At 32.4% G+C, this 21201-nt stretch overlaps 1 protein-coding gene and 1 long non-coding RNA gene across 3 annotated transcripts in view; one reads left to right on the top strand and one right to left on the bottom strand.

The window, feature by feature from the left end:
• The window catches only part of LOC114339218 (2-oxoglutarate and iron-dependent oxygenase domain-containing protein 3), a 36024-nt gene extending 25577 nt beyond the window's left edge, over nucleotides 1–10447 (bottom strand). For both annotated transcript variants that reach the window (XR_007699137.1, XM_028289839.2), the window contains exons 1-2: nucleotides 9886–10447; nucleotides 636–928 (exon numbers count right to left, since the gene is read on the bottom strand). Coding sequence is in view for 1 of the 2 variants with exons in the window: in XM_028289839.2 (XP_028145640.1) it covers nucleotides 636–928; nucleotides 9886–10019 (427 nt within the window). In the remaining variant the exon portion in view is untranslated. The remainder of the gene's footprint in view (nucleotides 1–635; nucleotides 929–9885) is intronic.
• Nucleotides 10448–13271: 2824 nt separating this feature from the next.
• LOC126887678 (uncharacterized) lies at nucleotides 13272–14861 on the top strand. Its single transcript, XR_007699140.1, has 3 exons — nucleotides 13272–13394; nucleotides 13469–13617; nucleotides 14591–14861. It is a non-coding gene; the product is annotated as an uncharacterized LOC126887678 (long non-coding RNA).
• Nucleotides 14862–21201: the final 6340 nt, after the last annotated feature.

The raw sequence follows: 21201 nt of genomic DNA, 5'->3' as shown, positions 1-21201 counted from the left end.
CAAGGAGGTCACCTGCGCTGTCAGTCGAGCTAAAGCCACTATCAAGTGAAGTAGTTTAATGAAATTTGAATGACAAAAAGACTGCTTTTGCGATGTTGTGCCAGTCAAGTGATGATAGTGATGAAATGTCAGCTGTAAATAATCAGATCCTCCTTCATATTTCAAAAATTTACTGAATTTAATTACTTTAGAAATTCAAAAATAAACTGAATACAAAAAAGGGATTATATTATAAAAAGTATCAACTCAGATAGCGCAATTAACGACAACTTGGCTTCGAACATACCAATCACAGGGAAGCATTCTTTTATGCCGGGAAGTAGACATCCATGTAAAACAAACTCATTTTATTTTCAAAAGCATCGATGTAAACCTCCTAGATGGCATCGCGCTAACCCTCCACCGCGACTTATCTGCTCTGTTCTCTTCCATTCAGTACAATGTGTTTGTTTTACATGGATATCGACATCGAGCGCGACCTACACCTCCACCTCCACCGCGACCCACTTGTTCTGTTCTTACCCTTAGACAAGTTTGACATCCTGGGTAAACTGTTTTCAACAGCTCATAATTAAGACCATATTGACATCTTTTTTATCAAAAATAAAATTACACTGCTACATTATATAACTTACTTCTAACAGCTAATCTCAATAAAATGTCTGCCTCCTGGTCAGTAACGATTTTGTCACTCACAAACCTTCCACACTTTTCTGGAATACAGGATTTATACTGTTTTATATCTTCTACAAATTCAGGGCCACACTCCACGACTTGGGATCGTCTATTGTAGACAGTATTTTGTTTTGCTAGAACTGTTTCATTGGTACTTTTTGAGAAATACCAAAGATAAACAAGAACACCTATAATCATCACACCTCTGCTCCACACCCTTTGTGAAGGGAATCTAGGTAAAGGTCCATATTTACTGAAAAATTATAAAATATTTAATTTTGTTTTAAAGGTCCAAATAAAAACATTATTTGATATTGTTAAAAAGTTGTTTTATTTTAACATCTGTGATAAATAATAAAATCAACACTTCAAAGACAAAGTGGATGGCAGTTGGAAAGATTAATAATGATCAAGGTCTGCTTTCTCTTGATGGAGAGGAGATAGAACGGATAAATAATTTCAAGTACCTTGGCAGCTGGTTAAATGTAAATTGTGACTCTGATGAAGAGATAATAACTAGGATCGAAATATCACGGAAGGCTTTTATGACCTGGAAACCTTTATGTAACAGAAACCTGTCGATGAATATTCGAAAGAAGGTCCTGAAATGTTATGTGTGGTCTATCCTATTATATGGTTGTGAGACATGGACGTTAAAAACCACAATGCTAAACAAATTAGAAGCATTAGAATTGTGGCGCTATCGACGAATCCTAAAGATATCGTGGGTTTCGCACACTTCCAATGAAGATGTTCTTCAAATGATGAATTCAGAACATCTGCTCATAAGCATCATAAAGAAGAGAAAAACAGAATACTTCGGCCATATAATTCGAGGACCTAAATACCATCTGCTTCGCCTTATAATACAAGGAAAAGTGGAGGGAAAGAGATGGATTGGTCGAAAGAAACTTTTATGGCTGCGTAACATTAGATAATGGTGTGCCATTGTCTAATATTACGGACAACGTTTCAATACAGACACGGCACCTAAAGAAGAAGAAGACAAATAATTGGCAAAAACTTTAACACTCTCACCGCCAAATGTAACATTAATCCACACTCTGTATTGACAAGCATGTAACATTAACATTAATGTAGGGGAGAGGCTTGTATACCTTGAACCGGATTTTTTCAAAGCTCAAATATTTTTAAGTTTTTAAATTTTAAGCAAAAATTTTTGGACTAACTTGTAGCTTATACACCATAGTATACTATATTCAAAGGTTATTTTAATAAAACAAAACCAAACACATTTTTTAGAATTTTATTTATTAGAGTTAATTTGGTCCAAGATACAAACCAGTCCTGTACCTTGAACAATGTAGCCTTGTACGTTGAACCACCTGTAAACCTTTAAAAATATATACAACAAATTATGTTATTCAACATTGAGAACCTCTCAAAATCTAAGTCAAACATATGTACTCCTTTTTACCTTTCAGACAACCCAGCCTTACTTGGTGGTTTAAGTTTGAGCAAGACATCTTCAATGTCAGTGTCAAATTGTTGATCACTTGGGCCAGAAAATTTGTTGTTGTTCAGAATAATCTTCACTCAGAGTATGTTATATTAATATTCGTATATTCGTACTTATGCGAGTGTAACATTCACGTACCTACACTGCAATAAATAGGGTTTGAAAGTAAGGGGGTTGAATGGTTAAAAACCATTTATTAGGTCATTTAACAAAATAATAATATTATTTTATTATAGTTTTGGTGCATGATGAAATAATTTAAAATATTATTGGCTGCGAGAGTGTTAAAAAATTTGTAGTTACAATTTTTAACTTTCAGAATGAAAGAAAACAGTGACCCACCAACCTAAATATAAATCATAAAAATGCAAGGTTTTACAAAAATTGCAATTAAAAGGGTATAAAAAATGAAAAAATTAATCCAAAGAACTGGAGAACTAAAGACTTCTTACACTGGAAACAAATTCTGGTTACAACCTAAATCCGAGCCTTCTACAATTTACACAGCAAACAGACAATAAATAGATGGACATGAAAATATGCATTCGCAAGTCAATTTATCTAGGTCAGGTAAAAATCCAGCTAATTTGATTCCTAGTACTCAACAGTCTTCCACTTGGTCCTTAAATCATGCTGTGGACCTGCCTCTTCTCACTACATATGTGAGGATTTTATTATGTTCAAAACAGCCTAAACAATCTAAAGGCTTGATTAGAGTTCTGTATATCAATATTTTAGTTCTTTGTGTGACTATGTTAAAAGTTTCTTTAATCAATAGTATGCTCTATTTGCTAGATATATGAGGCCCTCAAAGCAACAGTGGCCTAAGCCACAAATTGAGTATTTTTAGATTAATATATCAATAAAAGCGACAACATTAGATCTTGAGATTAACAGGAGCCTACACAACATATCCCTTTATTTGGGTAGATGGCGCTACACAATTTCTTGTTGCTTTACGTCTGTTGCCTAGACTAGATTTATTCCAAAACTTCGTTTTTGGCTCTGATAGCCTCATATGTTTGTTAATTTCTGCAGTTACTGTATTACTTTGGTTGATTTGTGAGATTAGGGGCCGGTTATTCGAACGCTAATCAAGAAGTTGATTATAACCAAGTCCCCGTAACAACCATCAAATAACAAGATCCGTCGTACGCCAATCAGTTGATTGTAATCTTAATTATCATTATGGTAATTAACATAACTGATTGATTAATTAATTATTAATTAACATAACAATTATTAAGATAATTGATTAAGTACCTAATCAATTAATCTCATAATTGTAATCAATCAGTAATCAATTATGTTTTCAGCAACCGAATCAAAGTTGACATTGACAGTTGGTGACAGTAATTAAATATTTGATAATGATCAGTTGATTCCATTTTAATTAGTATTTCAACAACCGGCCCTAAATATATGAACTCTCTTGTAAGATCATCTGGTTTTGCTACTTGCATATTATTTGTTACCTTCATATACTTAGTTTTACTAGTATTAAAGTGTGGGCCCCTCTTTTTGCTGCTGCTTCCAATACAGTGAATGATTAAGTCATTCTTTCTTCTTGCTATAATATTGATGTCATCCACATATTTTAGTATTTATACACACATATTGATAAGGGTTACTTTTGTTGTTATTCCAAATTCTCTAATAGCTTTCTCTAGGGCAATGTTGACTAGAAGGCACTTTAGGCTATCTCCCTGTCTATGTCCTATTTGTGTCTGGAAAATTCTTGATACTCTTTTCTGCACTATAACCTTACACTCTACTGTTGAGAGGGTTGCTTTCACAAATTTCACCAAGTGTATTGGGATATTGAATTCAACCATGGCGTTATAATATAGTGTCTTTCTGTCTACACTATCATGCAGACAATACCATAGCTACACAATTTAGATACTTTTTGACTTAATTTATTGATAATCCCAGACAAGAGTGTAAGTCAGAAATAAATAATGTGAAAATCATTATAATGACATAAACTATTTACCTAAAAGAAAAAGTAAAATATATTTAACCCTTTGAGTATATATTTAACCTTTTTGATGTTTTGGTAGAGTAAGTGGATTATTCAGATGCTTCAGAGCAAAATAATATCCACAGACATGTATGAAGATACCATAAATCTTAAGGCAACTAAGGGATGCCCTCAAGGCGGAATATTGTCACCGTCATTATGGAACATAGTTTTTGATGATTTGATGATTAGGCTAAGCTCCCAAGGAATATGGGTCCAGGGTTTCGTAGACAATGTTATAATAGTTACTAGGGAAAATTTCCCAGCACTGTTGCGGATCAGATGCGATATGCCCTTTATATAGAGAACTGGTGTCTGAAAGAGAACCTCTCCTTGAAGCCTTCTAAAAGTAAACTGATAGCCTTTATAAATAAGAGGAAGCTTACCGGACTGAGTGAGCCTTGAATAGGATCCTGAATAACAGGAGCCTGATATAAACAAATCAAACAACAGTTTTTAAAACAAAAAAATAATGCATGTATTGAAAATAGCAACAACATGATAAAAGAAAGTTGGAAAATCATCAATAATAATCAAAATAAAAATAAACCTACATTAGCAAATACAATTAAAATAAATGACAATGAAAATATAAAAACTAAAGATAAAGCCAACCTGATAAATAACTATTTCATCAATAAAAATAATAATAACAACTCCAAATTATCTCATGAAAATTAATCAATTTTCCAAGACCTTTCTTTCTCCAACTACACCTGCAGAAGTGCTGTCACTTATAAGTAAGACCACATCTAAACATGCTGAAGGTTTAGATGAAATCAATGGTAAGGTTATAAGATATGTCGCCCGTCACATATGTGAACCCTTGTCACATTTAATCAACAAATCTTTTACGACCCGCCAATTTTCCAATATAAAGGAATCAAAGGGATTTCCAATTTTTAAAAATAAAGGTTCTGCAAGTAATATTGAGAATTACCGTTTGATTTGTATACCCAGTCAGATTGCAAAGTTGTTTGAACTGGAATTCTGTGAAAGACTAAAACAAGCTATCTAGAAGCATTTCATTTACTGCCAGATGTCCAAAACGGGTTCAGGAAAGGCAAATCTATTGTAAGTGCTGTTGATGACTGTCTTAATTGTATCTATGAAGCTCTAAATGAAAAACAGAATATGTTGGTGTAGTATAATTTAGTATTCTTTTGTCATTGTTTATTTTATTGATTAATTTTGTTAATATTTTAATTAATTTAAATATAATATTTTTAATCAATTTTGTCTCACATTCAGTATATGATTACATAAGCGAAGCAAAAACATACATTTCTGCTATCAAAATTTTGGAAGAATTGTATATTAAACCTACAAATGAGATTTACGCAAGACATATTCTAGCTACAAGAAAACAACAAGTAAACGAATCTATAGATCAGTATGCACAACAGTTAAAGCTTTTGGCTAAAAATTGTAATTTTAAAGCAGTTTCTTCAGAAGAAAATAAAAATGACTATATTCGTGATGCTTTTATTAATGGTCTCGTTCAATCTAATATACGTAAAAGATTACTAGAGTTTAGTTCTTTATCTTTGGACGAAACATTATCTAAATCTAGATCTTTAGAAGATTCTCAAAAACAATCTGATACATATAATGCAGCGTTAAATAATGTAGCATCTTGTAGTCATCCAAATTCAGAACAAACTACTTTAGCTTCTGTTCAAACAAAACCTGGTCAGACTTGTTATTTTTGTGGACATCCAAGACATCCTCGATCTGTATGTCCAGCAAGGGCTGCGATTTGCCAAAACTGTCATAAAATTGGACACTGGTTTAAAATGTGCATGCAATCAAAGAAAAGTCAAACGAGATCAACTTATGCATCTACAATGGTAATCGCTTCTTCAATGGAAACACCTCAATCACTTTCAAAATGTATAGCCAAAGTAACAGTTAACCAAATTGATGCCAACGCTTTAATAGACACTGGAAGCTCAGATACTTTTTTAGATCATGAATTCGCTATTGAAAATAAGCTTAAAATTTTTCCAATACAAGGGGTCCAAGTTTCTATGGCATCTATGTCATTCTCGGCTAATATTCAAGGCTATTGTTTAATAAACATTCAGATTGATAAAGAAAAATATGATCAAACAGAAGTTTTAGTTTTATCCAATCTTTGTACAGATGTGATTTTGGGTCAAGACATTATGAAACAACATGAAAGCTTAGAAGTTAAATTTGGAGGACCAAGAAGACCTCTTAAGATATGCTGTCTTACTGAAGCTAAAATTAAGCCACCTTCGTTGTTTGCCAATTTAACAGAAAATTGTCACCCTATTGCAACTAAATCTCGCAGGCATTCACAGGAAGATGAAGAATTTATTAAACAAGAAATAAAACGTCTCCTTAAAGAAGAAATTATTGAAGAAAGCAAATCACCTTGGAGGGCCCAAGTGTTGGTAACTAAAAACGAAAATCATAAACGTCGGATGGTAGTTGATTACTCTCAAACAATAAATAGATTCACATTACTTGATGCTTATCCGTTGCCGAATATTGATTCACTGGTGTCTAGGATAGCAAAATATAAAATTTTTAGCTCAATTGATTTAAAATACGCATATCATCAAATACCAATTTACGAATCTGACAAACCATTTACAGCTTTCGAGGCAAGTGGATGCCTTTACCAATTCCGTCGTATTCCTTTTGGGGTTACCAATGGAGTATCATGTTTTCAGAGAGCCATTCATTCTATCATAAAAAAGAAAATCTACAAGGTGTTTACGCTTATTTAGATGATGTAACAGTTGGTGGTGAGGATCAAGATAGACATGATTTAAATTTACAGAATTTTTTAAATGCTGTTAAAAAATATGGGTTAACTTTAAATCAAAATAAATGTCACTACAATCAAAAAATTATAAATATTTTGGGATATACAATAGAAAACTCTACAATGAAACCTGATCCAGGCAGATTGAAGCCTCTACTAAATTTACCAGTTCCGAATGATTCTAAATGTCTTCAGAGGGCACTTGGAATGTTTTCACATTACTCAAAATGGGTTAATAATTTTTCAGCAAAAATTAGAGGTCTTATAGATTGCAAGAAATTTCCATTAGGTCCGGACTTGGTATTTGCTTTTGAGGAATTGAGAACTGATATAGCTAATGCACTTCTATGGACAATTGATGAAAAAGAAATTCTCATTGTTGAAACTGATGCTTCTGAATTTGCTATTGAAAACATTCTGCAATTGAAAAAGAAGCATATGCTTGCGTTGAAGCATTGAAAAAATGGAGACACTATCTTTTAGGAAGACAATTCAAACTAATCACAGATCAAAAATCAGTTTCGTTCATGTTTAATACAAACCAAACAAGTAAAATCAAAAATGAAAAAATTTTGCGTTGGCGTTTGGAGCTTTCTTGTTTTAAATATGATATTATCTATCGTCCAGGAAAGGCTAATGATGCAGCTGATGCACTATCAAGAATATGCAATAATATAAATAATACAAGCAAGTTATATCAATTACATTCAGATTTATCGCATCCTGGGATTACTCGTATGCACCATTTTGTAAAAATTCGAAATTTACCTTATTCTTTAGATGAAATTAAACACGTAATTACGTCTTGTCCAATCTGTGCAGAAATCAAACCCAGATTTTATAAGAAAGAAGATGATACATATTTAATTAAATCAACAGCTCCATTCGAAAGATTGAACATTGACTTTAAAGGTCCAATACCCAGTTCTTCTAGAAATTCTTATATGCTTACAATCATTGATGAATTTTCAAGATTTCCATGGGCTTTTCCATGCTCAGATACATCTAGTCAGACAGTAATTGAGTGGGTGCGTTCGGACGAACACAGCGGCTGGACAGCTGAGCCAGCAGTTGCTGTCAGACGTCACCGCTGGAAGCCAGCCGCTGAGAGATTTACTAAGCTTTCCCTATCACGGCTGGATACAACACTCAGCCGATTTCTGCTGACAGCCAGCCGCTATGTTCGTCCGAACGCACCCAATGTTTCAATCAACTGTTTTGTTTATATGGAATGCCGGCATATATACATTCTGACAGGGGAACTAGCTTTACTTCACAAGAATTTATTAATTATTTACACTCTAAAGGAATATCTTCAAGTAGAACAACACCATATAACCCTGGAGGAAATGGTCAAGTCGAAAGATACAATGGAGTTATATGGAAAGCAGTGAATCTAGCATTGAAAACCAGAAATTTAGACATCACTAAATGGGAGACTGTTCTACCAGATGCTCTGCACTCTACAAGAAGTTTACTGTGTACAGCAACCAATTGTACACCTCATGAACGTTTGTTTACGTATCAGCAAAGATCAACTAGCGGAACTTCTATTCCATCATGGCTTAAAGATTCAGACAAAGTATTACTAAGAAAATTTGTACGAAAAAGTAAGTTTGATCCTTTAGTTGAAGAGGTTGATCTTTTAGAAGCCAATTCAGATTACGCCCTAATACAGTATCCAAACGGAAAGAAAAGTACAGTTTCAACGAAGCATTTAGCTCCTAGAGGTGACCTGAAATTATTGAATCAAGATAACGATGAAGATGAAAATGAAAGTCCAAATAATACACTAGAGAATTCCACTACTGAATCAATACCAAAGGACATAGAAAATTTATCTATTCAAGAACCGAATCAAGTACCTGATGATAATCATGAACCAAGATTGGAAAATTCAGATTTTCAATCTAGCCGTAAATCAGCTAGAACTAAAAATAAACCAAGATATTTGCAAGATTTTGTTAAAAAATAGGGCCGGGTGAATGTAGTATAATTTAGTCATTGTTTATTTTATTTCTTTTGTCATTGTTTATTTTATTGATTAATTGTTTTGTCATTTAAATTAATTCTACTGTCAAGTTTTATGTGAATAAAACCTAATTTTGTAAAAGGCATTTTTACTACACCAGTATAACCGAAAACCGGTGTTTTGTCAACAACCACTATCCCTACCAGAGACTAACAAGTCTCACCTGAATTAAGAAGAAGAAGTACTTGAGACAATCTACTTAAAGAACATACAATAAAACATCAGATATTGCCTAATAGAAAAGTAGTAGACTTTTTGTTAACCCTTGTAAGGCAGTGCAGGGTTCAGCTGCACCCCAGACCTCTTTTTCTCACCTGTCTTTTTTAATAATTTTTTTGATTTTTGTTATTCGCATTAAATTCAATTCTAAACACATTACACCCATTGCAGCATCTAAAACGCTTTACATTTAAGTGATTTTTTTGGAAAAATGACTATTGTGCAAATGATGAAAATTTCATATCCTGAATTGGACGTTTCTGGTGTTCCACTTGGAGCTAACAGATCTACAGGACAAGGTCGGTGTTACTTATGTCACAGAAAAAAGACTGAAAGTCCTGACCTAACTGTATTATGTGTAAAAACTTTTTGTTGCTCACTCTGTGAAAAATTTCATGTGTTTATCTTGCAAGGATAATAATTTTTTAAGCAGAAATGAGTAAGTACTTTGTAAAATTATGTTTCATACTGTAATAAACAAGTCCTAATTATCTTTCAAATCAATTTCCCCGACCTTCACAACCAAAAAATTGGATATACACATGGGGTGCAAATGCACCCCGCACAGTTGTTTACGTAAGAATCTAAGCACCACTTTACGAGGGTTAAGATATGTATTGTACCATATTGTTAATTTTATGTTGCACACAAAAACTTACAAATCTTTTGGCTGGCTTTCTTTGTCTTTCTTATCTGTAATTTCATCTTTGGCTTTTCCTTTCCAATTTTCTTGTGAGGTAGCTTTTGCACTGTTTTTTTCTCTGTGCCGTTTAGTTACAGTTGTTGATGTCATCTTTTAATACTGGTAAAGTAAAATGTGAATAAAATATGAGCTGATAAGCACCTACTTCAAGATATAATTGATTTATTGGCTATTGTAATATACAGTCCATTTGCATACGGTCTGTATTACATAAGAGATCCATCCATAATACCGTATACGTATAATATTTTGTTTATTAAGAAATAAGTTATTTTGTGGACTTGTGGAAAGCAGAAACTACAGAAAAAATGTTTTTTATTTAGTAAACAGTAAATGTGGTTATGTTTTCCTAATCCCGGTTTTTTTAATTATAATTATACGAAGTCTTACTGATTTATTAGAATTAAATTATAACAGTTTAAATGCTACATCAGTTTTAATGTAACGTAATATTCATAATATTCAACTTAATTTGTCTTATAATTTTAGTACATTTTTGTTCAATTTGTTTTATGACGACAACGGACAACCAGGGTTGCCAGATGATTTTTTTTTTAATTCCCTAGAATTTTTGCCAAAATGTCCCTAGATTTCCCTAACAACTTGACGACCATTTTTACGAAACCTTGGGCCTGATTCTAAATCAAATTTCGACCAAAAACAAGTCGCTTTCAATATGGCGATGGCGACTGTCGAAATTATTTGACACGGAGATGAATGAATGGCCAAAAGCGAGGTTAGGTTTAGTTTAGATGTGTTTTGTTTATTTCTTGCAAGGAAAACTAAATCAAAAGGTATTATAATATAGCTGGGTTTAATTGAAATTTGCTTGTTTTGAGGAATTAGATAGAATAGTATTAAATTAGAAATATAATAATTGAGAATGTCCACAACATGAATCATCAACTCAATGATAGATGTGAGGTAATAATCTGGGAAAATTAGTAAAAAACAAGGAAAATTAATTACCAGCTATTTTATTGCTGGACATGCTGAAATCAAATCTTAAGATTTCCTATATTAGTAATATAGCTGTGCAAAGTCCACAGAAAGTGTGCTATTTTGTTTATAAACAAATTAGCGCTCCGAAATCTTTTTTTTTATTATTGCTCTATAACTCCGAAAATTTTAACTTTAAACCAAAACACTCACATAAAAATTGACAGTAATTTAATTCTGCACATTGATAATTTATTCCAATTTCCTTCGACAGAAAATTTCTTCGGAAAATTCGGGTTTTCCAAACAAAATCTTTAATTTTCAACTAAAATTTGAGGGAAGTAATTATTTATCAATAATTAAATAATTTGGTGACAGTGACATAAATCTTTTTTGTTATGAGTGTCTTGAAGATATGAAAATTTGTATGTACAAAGAGGACCGGAATTAAAAGGTATCTAATGGTTCAAAGATTAAAATCCTGTTGTTTATAACTCTGTCGCAAATGCCGGTCAAATTTGACCGGTTATACCTGGAATCACTCCTCGCAATTCAATTTGTTTTTCTTCGAAAAGGACACAGAAGCCGTGCTCTTTTCAACAGCGTTAACTTAATTTAATTTAATCTAATATTTTCTGAGGGGTTCTATTTGTTTATAAGCCAAAAAATTGTTTCTTTATAACATTCCTGAGACCGCTCAAATGGTCCAATTTCAATCCTGTAAGGTACGTTGAATAGGTATAGTGCTTTTTTATATGAAAATCATAGTTATTCTGGTGTATCATAATCTTTCTGGTTATTATTTCGACCGAAATTTTTTAATTAACATTTTAATTATTGCTAAACTATTGGTTAGATTGTCGCCGGTCTCCTGATATACAGAGAGGGGCTAAATTATGGAATAAATTCATTTTCTCTAAAATGGACGATTTTAGAGAAAAATCCCGAAACAGGTCGATTTTTATTTTTAAATTAAATTTCTTGGCATATATTTCAAACTAGTGACGTCATCCATCCGAGCGTGATGACGTAATTATTTTTTTAAATAGGAATATGGGTTCGTGTTGTAGCTCATTTACAAAGGCGTTCAATTCTCTATTCAGTATTATAAACATTAATTTCATTATTTATACAGGGAGGCCAAAAAAAATTTTGAATTAAATTAATTGACGCAAGAAGAAGAATGCATGTAATTTATTTAACTCAAAATACATTCTATTGCTGTCAGAAAATAGAAAAAAATGTTTATTTTGCAAATAAACATTGCTTTTAGCTTAAATTAAAAGTTCAAACTGCCAATAGGTAGGAGAGAGTCTGTTTGTGATTTAATTTAAGCGAAAAGAAATGTTTATTTGTGAAATAAACCTTTTTTTCTATTTTCTGACAGCAGTACAATGTATTTTGAGTTAAATAAATTACATACATTCTTCTTTTTGCGCCAATTAATTTAATTCAAAATTTTTTTTTGGCAACCCTGTATAAATACCTAATGATATTAATGTTTATATTACTGAATAGAGAATTAAACGCCCTTTCAAATGACCTACCATACGACCCCTATTCCCATTAACAAAATTATCGATTACGTCATCACGCTCAGATGGATGACGTCACTAGTATGAAATATATGCCAAAAAATTGTAATTTAAAAATAAAAATCGACCTCTTTCGGGATTTTGCTCCAAAATCGTCCGTTTTAAAGAAATTAATTTATTCCATAATTTAGCCCTTCTGTATAATCTACTATAATAAATCTTTCATGTCTTCAATTATTTAATTATTGATAAATAATTAGGTACTTCCCTAAAATTTTAATTGAAAATGGCAGATTTTTTGGGAAAACTCGGATTTTCTGAGTAAAATTTTTGTTGAAGGAAACCGGAAAAAAAATAACTTTGTGCAGAACTAAATTACGGTGAATTTTTATTTGAGTGTTTTTTTCTCAAAAGAAAAAATATAGGAGTTACAGACCACTAATTGAAAAAAAAAGAAGATTTAGGAGTGCTAATTTGTTTATAAATAAAATAACACACTTTCTGCGGACTTGTCATACCCCATATTACTAATATATGCAATCTTAAGATTCGATTTTAGCAATAAAATAGCTGGTAAATAATTTTTCCCAAAAATGGTATTTTTTCGATAATTTTCCCAGACTATCAACAAAATCCAAGAAACCGAAGCGCCAACCCAAATTCTGAGCAGTCTCAACATGATAAGGTTAATATCCCCAGTTGTAACTATCGAAATGAATAGTGTCGAAATGAAATTGCGACTGTCGAAATGAATTAGAATCAGGCCCCTTAATTCCCACACTTGATCCAACGTTGCCAAGTCACTAAAATCTCAATATTTGACACCAATTTGACAATTGACAGATTATCTTTTAAATAAATAAATAAATGTTATCCTAACTGAACAAAACAAAGTCTGGAACAATGGATTAATGGATATGTAAAAGCCATAAGGAGAACAGAACTAAAATTAAAATATGAAAGAATATGCAATAAACATTGTATAAAAGTGGTAAGTAATTCAATTAATAAGGTTTCTACAATAATAAAGATGTACCTAAGTAATAATTCAAACTTAATTATTAGGAAAGCCAGCCACTTTAAAAAGATATTCCAAACTAAAACATGGGTTACCAAAGCAGGGAATAAAAAGAAAAGGTGATCTAGAATGCAAGAGAAGAGCTGATGAAAGAAGTAAATGTAAAGAAAATAATGAAGAGACTTCTCTCGACCATGTAAGTATAAGATATTAAGATATAGTTTATTACAATATGGTTAGATGCAAAGCTCACCATGTTTTAATGCATATAGCCTAAACTGTCCTTCAATCTTTTTCTAATGGTGCTACAACCCTTTGTGAGTCTTGGTGTGCTTAACAATATTCTGCCCTGCCAGATACTTTTCTGATGTTCATGGTTTTAAGATCCCCCTCTATATCGTCTATCCATCTTTTATGGGCCCTTCCTCTTATTATATTTCCTTGGGGCTTCCATCTCTGGATTACTTGTACAGCTCGATTATCTGGCATTCTTTCTGAGTGATCAAGCCAATTTAGTCTTTGAGATTTTACAATTCTAACAATATCTGCGCTCTGCATTAGTATTATCCAGCTCGTGGTTCATTTTAATTCTCCACAAACCATCACTGCAATGTGTAGATTTGTTTTGTAGATTCTAAGGTTAGACTTAGTAACTTACTTTTCGTCAAGTCTTTGTATTCATAAAATTACTTATTGCTGCTAAGAATCCATGCTTTTCTTGACTGGCGTTGTTGTCATTTATTATTGAGTCTGGGTAGTGAAAATGGGAGGCATATTCGTAGGTATGGTTTTCTACCTTCAGATGTTCATGTTGATTTTACTTTGTGCACTCCATATATTTTGTTTTACTTTCATTTATATATAAACTAAACATAGTAGCTTCCCATTTCAGATCTATAGCTTTTTCTTTTAATACCTTTTTGTTGTGGCTTATTATGGCAACTGCCCTTATATAAAACTAACTAAACTAACCTAAACCTTATAGGTATAACTGTCCTAATATTAAAATACAGTTGTCCCTTGATAGTCCGACAGGTATGGGACCAAAAGGTCAGACTACCGAGCATGTCGGAGTATCAAGTGTGTACTGTACTTTTGTGGTACTTTCCACATTTGTATGATTTTTATGGTACACAACATAAAATTTTTATTTATGTATTTGTTTTTAGGAAGAAACATCAGCTATTTTATATATGTAGAAAAAGGAAAAACTGCTGGAACTTTAATTTAAAGGCTTTTGACTAGTGAAGATTTGGATAAACAACAGGAGTTACTTTGGGCTATAGCTACATGCAAATTTATTTTCTTGTGGCTTCCTATGTTTATTCTTATTAACTATATCTACACTTTGATATGTTTTTAGTCGCATGAAGATTTTATAGTTTATTATTTTATGTATATTGTTATATTTGTGTTGAATAAACATTATTATTATTATTATTACCTTAATTTCCATTAAATAAATTAACTGTAATCAATAAATCGTTTTTAATGTTGATAAATAAATTATCAATAATGATTCCCAAATATTTTATTTGTTTGACAATTTCTACAAAATAATATTTCATAGTAATAATCAATGCTTTGGTATAAGAAATAGACAACTTAGAATAGAAATATGCTTTATTGTCATGGAAAATTGTACAATTTTATAGACAATGCTTACAGAGTCATAAAAAATACAAAACAATAACAAACACAAAAATCAATAACAAGTTTAACTTGAATTGGTGCTCTACACATATTATTACACATACTACATATTATTGAATGAAAAACACTTTAACCCATTGATAACAAAAACTTTCCATAGAAGGCCACAATTTTTAAATCATATTTTCTTTTAATTGTAAACGGCGATCATATTCTACTGCTTATTATTTTCTTTTCTGTTATAACACCCTGTATAGCATATATTCAAGTATTGTTATACTTTGTATTAGAGGTATTTTTTTAAACTGTGTAATTGATTGCACTTGACCAACTTCATGTTTGCAAAATAAATTCGGTACGACTATATACGTTCGTTTTATTGTAATCCTTAAGCCTTAAGATATTGCTTAGTTTGAAAAACACTATTTTTATATCAACTTTTACTTTTAGAAATTGATATGGCAACAACACATCACTGCCTATTGATTTCAAAGGCGGTGATTTAGAGGCAAACGCTAAATAAAAGCAAATATGTGTCTGAGTAATATATTAAAGGTCGCTGAGTTAGGCTATCTTTAGCTTATTCTTTCCATTTCACTCCTGTAATAAAAGTTAGTACTTGGTTCTGAATTTACCTGGTATTTACATAGCACCCAGTATCTTACCAAATTCTTTCCCCACTCGAGCCGACAATTTAAAGTAACCCTCTGTTATGGCCCAACAGAACAGGCCATGTCTGAAGTTACCCCTACGAAGCAATCTTAATTGCCGCTACAAAGCGATCTGTTTGTTTTTTTTTTCGTAAGCCACTTTCACAAAATTTCTTACAGTTCTTGTACATATATGTATATAGGTCTGGCTCCAGCGTATGAAAAAAAAGTTGATTAAGCAAGCTGAAAATTTGTTAATAGCTTAAGGGTGTCTAGTCGGACAAACTTTGATATATAGGAAAAGGGGTTTTAATTGTGGAACAGGTTAAAAATTTGGAACTGTCAGACCACGAAAACGTCACATGTATTTTGTCCGACAGAACTTCCAATTGAATTGTTACCCTTTCATTAAACTCTCATGCAAAAATCAGGTTGCTATTTATCACCAAATGAGAATTATAAATGAGTGGAACACGTAGAATATGTCAAATGACAGGAATTATGACGGTGATAAATAGCAGTCTGATTTTTGCATGAAAGTTTAATGAAAGGGTAACAAATCAATTGGAAGTTCTTTTGGACAAAATACATGTGACATTTTCGTGGTCTGACCGTTCCAAATTTTTAACCTGTTCCACAATTAAAATTTCCAGTGTTCCCATATATCAAAGTTTGTCCGACTAGACACCCTTAACCTATTAACAAATTTTCAGCTTGCTATTAATCAATTTTTTTTTCATACGCGGGATCCTGACCTAATAGCTTAAACGCTTGAATAAACTTATTTTAGCTTGAGCTTTATCATGTGTGTATATTAGTAAGACATAAATTAAACTTGAAAATATAATATGTATGACGCACGCAGTTACTGACTACCTTTAATGATTAAATTAATATATTACTAATCATTATATTATGATTGTGTCACATTGTGTGCTGGCACAATGCATCGACTTTTTTAAATTTACCGCGCATTGACTGTTACCCGTACAATTGGCAACGTTGGATCAAGTGTGCGAATTAAGGTTTCGTCCATTTTTACCCTAGAATTCCCTATATATTTTCAATAGGTCTATTCGCGGAGCACATCCTACGCATGCGCATTACAAAACTGGGCATTGGATAGGTCGAATTCTTCCCTGTGAACAGCAAATGCGCAGGCGTGCTCCCTCTGGGTAAGTTCAGGATGTGCTCTGTGAATAGACCCAGTATTCTTGTATATATGTTACGAGCAAACCCCCGAAATTGGGCAATCCTGGCATTGTACGGAAAATATTGTACACTTCTAGCATTGTACTTCCAAACCGTACAATAATCGAAATGGTCAAAATTAAAAATGATCGAAACGCTGATCGATTCAAATCGATTATTATTGACAAGCGACACAACAAATCAAAAATCGAACATTTATGGTTATCTAATATTTTTATATTTTCTATTTATTTATTAGAGTTGTTCTTTTTCGACTCAAATGTGATAAAATGTTGTGTCCAACTAAATTATAAATAATAATAGTCGAACTATAGAAATTGATTCCAGCATCTCGAAGTTTTATGATAACATCATTGTTTATACCATACTAATGGTAGAACCCAATCCCAGATAAATTTCTTCGTGGATTTTATATATGGACAATAATAATAATTTCATCCTACAACCGAGAAACGAGTAACCCTGATAAATTATGGATTTATAACATAACCTTATTGATGTTTGTTTGCCTTTAATAAACAAATGGGGAATAATCGTAAAAATTGATCTGAATCGATATCTCATATTCAATCGATATCTCAATCTGTCATATTCTTGTCTCCACTTCTAAACTTTGACGCATCGCTGTGATTCCCCGAATTCCCGAATCGCAATTATCGTAATCTGTAATATTCTCTTCACTTCTAAACTTTGACGTATCGCTGTGATTCCCCGAATTTCCGAAGATACGATTTCCATGTAGATATGCAATTTTGTAAAGTTTATAAAATCCAACAATTTTTTTAAAATCATCTTACGAATATTAAGAATTCCCTAGATTTGTCATAGAATTGAATAAAATTCCCTTTTTCCCTAAGCTGGCTCAAAATTCCCTAGGTTTAGGGAAAATTCCCTAGGTCTGGTAACCCTGCGGACAACCGACAAGAACCGACGACCGACGACACGACGACAGTGTTGCCACGTTGCACGTTGCCAGCCACCAGCCTGACTCCATCATCCATCCGTAGATCTTGACAAAAATCAGGGCCTGGATTCCATGCACTGTAGATATCTACATGTCGCTTTCTATCGATGTCAATTTTCGTAAAAATATTTGAATTTTAGCTTTAATTGAATTATTTGCTAGACAAGAAAATATTTGAATTAAAACTAAAAATTAAAATATATTGACATCGTGCCGATCGCTTTCTATCAATGTCAATATATTTGAATTTTTAGTTTTAATTCAAATATTTTCTTGTTTTACAAGGGCCGGTTGTTCGAACGCTAATCAACAATGATCATTATCAAATAATTAATTACTGTCAATGTCAATTGTTAAAACATAATTAGTTACAATTCTTAGACTATAATCAATTAATATAACAATAATTATTAACATAATTAATAATAAATCTTATAATTGTAATTTATTATGTTTTCAGCAACCCAAACAAAGTTGACATTGACAGTTTTGGTGACAGTAATTAAATATTTAATAATGATCATTGTTGATTAGCGTTCGAACAACCGGCCCTAGTCACTTCAGCATCAATTAGACTAATTAGAGTATAACCTAGCAAAACTAGAAAATAATTCAATTAAAGCTAAAAATTCAAATATATTTACGAAAATTGATATCGATAGAAAGCGACGTGTAGATATCTACAGTGTACGGAATCCAGGCCCAGTGTAGATTTCTAAAATACAGTAGACTCTCTCTATAACGAACAAGGGTATTACGAGGTTTCGCTTATACAAGGTACACTAGAATGTCCCATGAAATTCCTATTGAACTATAACACCTCTATAACGAGGCATATTTGGTTATAACGAGGAAAAATGAAATCGAAGAATAGGTAGGTATGTTTCTTTATACCTGTTTTTGGCGTGGTGATGGCTATAAATAAATACCCCAACTGCCTGTATACAGAAATGCCCAACATCTGTGGGCTTATCGAGGCCAGTGCTGTAATAAATTTCACCGCTTGCAATAAACTTCTTCCTTCCTATTTATCTATCGACCGATATTGAAAATTCTAGGAAATTTACAATTTGCTATGGCCAAGTTTCATTGTTGAAGTCGACCATCGACACCTAATAAACTATATAAGAGGCATCAAAACATTTCAGTAGTGGTGGTATGCACAATATTATTGTTGTCTGATATGACGAGATCCGCTTATAATGAGGTAATTAAGTACGCCATTTCAGTTCTCGTTATAGAGAGAGTCTACTACAATAAAAATTTCTGGAAGACAAGTTTTTAATGCTCGAAATGAAAAAAAACTTAAAACCCAATTGAAATTTGCATATTGCGTATTTTTCAGATTTTTCATCGCTTTTTTGTAACCATCCTTTAAACTAGGACAGCTGTTCCCATTCTACTTTATAAGATTATTTGGGTTTTTTAATGTTTTTTTGTTCATATAGTTCACTATCACCACTATAACGGGACATTTTTTAACACAGTTTTAATTTTAACTACGATGTTGGGGGCCCCGGCGCAAACGTGATCTGGGGCCCCTACCTAAAATCACCTTATTTTAAGTTAAATAATTTTGCAAGTACCATCTTATCTGTTTTATGCAAGTACATTGTTCGGCTACAATGTGGTTCCTTTCACGTACTAGTATATGTGGCCTGGGGTAAATTGGTTAAGACAATATAGCTGGGACGGGAGGCAGAGCCGGATTTAAGGCAGTGGGGCCCCTGGGCAGAATTGGTGTGGGGCCCTACCTCCTACCATTTAAAAAATTGTTGTTGTAATTATGGTATGTAGCTAACTCCAGGGGTTTCTCGTTTAGAGATTAAAAAAAATGTTGATCTACTTTTACAAATATATTTTTAAATAATAAAAAATATAAGAACTGTAATTTGTTTTTTTGTTACAGTAAAACATTAAAAATAAACATAGTACAATATATAGTTAAGCCCGGGTACTTTTCAAATTTTTTTCATTGGGAACTCTTTAATTATAGGTCTGGATCCCGCGTATAAAAAAAAGTTGATTAATGGCAAGCTAAAAATTTGATAATAGCTTAAGGGTGTCTAGTCGGACAAACTTTGATATATGGGAACACTGGAACAGGGGAAGTTTTAATTGTGGAACAGGTTAAAAATTTGGAACGGTCACACCACGAAAACAGCACATGTATTTTGTCCGACAGAACAGACTTAAACTGTCCGAACAGAGATTAAACTCTCATGCAAAAATTAGACTGCTATTTATCACCAAATGGGCGTTTTAATGAGTGGAACATGTAGAATATGTCAAATGACAGGAATTATGACAGGTGATAAATAGCAGTCTGATTTTTGCATGAGAGTTTAATATCTGTTCGGAGAGTTTAAGTCTATTCTGTCGGACAAAATAAATGTACCGTTTTCGTGGTCTGACCGTTCCAAATTTTTAACCTGTTGCACAATTAAAACTGCCCCTGTTCCAGTGTTCACATATATCAAAGTTTATCCGACTAGACACCTTTAAGCTATTAACAAATTTTCAGCTTGCTATTAATCAACTTTTTTCATACGCGGGATCCAGACCTATTATGTCGGATATGTATGGTTGCTTTAGGACAGGACATCGTGTTCAGTGCCCATTATAAAGAGATGATTCAAACGCTCTTGGCCCATCATAGACCGAAGTCGATTTTTAATTAACTTAAATTTTGAGAATAGCCTCCCTCCACTGCATTTAGTTAGTATCAGAACTAAACAAACGAAGTGTGTCACCACAACATTTGGAAACGTATCATTCACATTCTTTTCTTTTAGCAGTCGGTACATTTGAAGTTCTTTACTTATATTTGATGAGCTAGTTCTTTACTTATATTTGATGAGTTGATTTCCTCTTTAAATGAATTGAAAAAAATCTACAAATTGTACCAATTCAAAATATAGGTTTTCATCTAAATCATTGCTATTAATGTCGGTAAGCTTCAGTTTTAAAATTGGAATTAATGGACTCACATGCAGAAAGTCTCTGACTTAAACAGAAAATGAAGTGAACTATAACAGCGATTAAATTTTGAATTATAAATTTCTCTGATGTTGTCATTTCAGTCTCTGAAATATTACTTAAAAGAATATAAATTCTTTAACTGATCTAAAAGTGCCGCCACTCCTGAATTAAGATCAATATTTGGATCTAGGAAAATACGACTTGTGCTGCTTGTCCTCTTTAAGATTTTATTCCAAAATATTGCAAATATTCTTGTTTCCACTAAACACACTCGATTATACAAACCATTTGCATCGTTACGAGTTTCAAATTGTTGCTC

This window comes from Diabrotica virgifera, chromosome 7 (genome assembly GCF_917563875.1).
Source record: "Diabrotica virgifera virgifera chromosome 7, PGI_DIABVI_V3a".
NCBI lineage: Eukaryota > Metazoa > Arthropoda > Insecta > Coleoptera > Chrysomelidae > Diabrotica > Diabrotica virgifera.
Note: the sequence above shows the minus strand (reverse complement) of the source record. Positions and strands in the feature narration are given on the sequence as shown.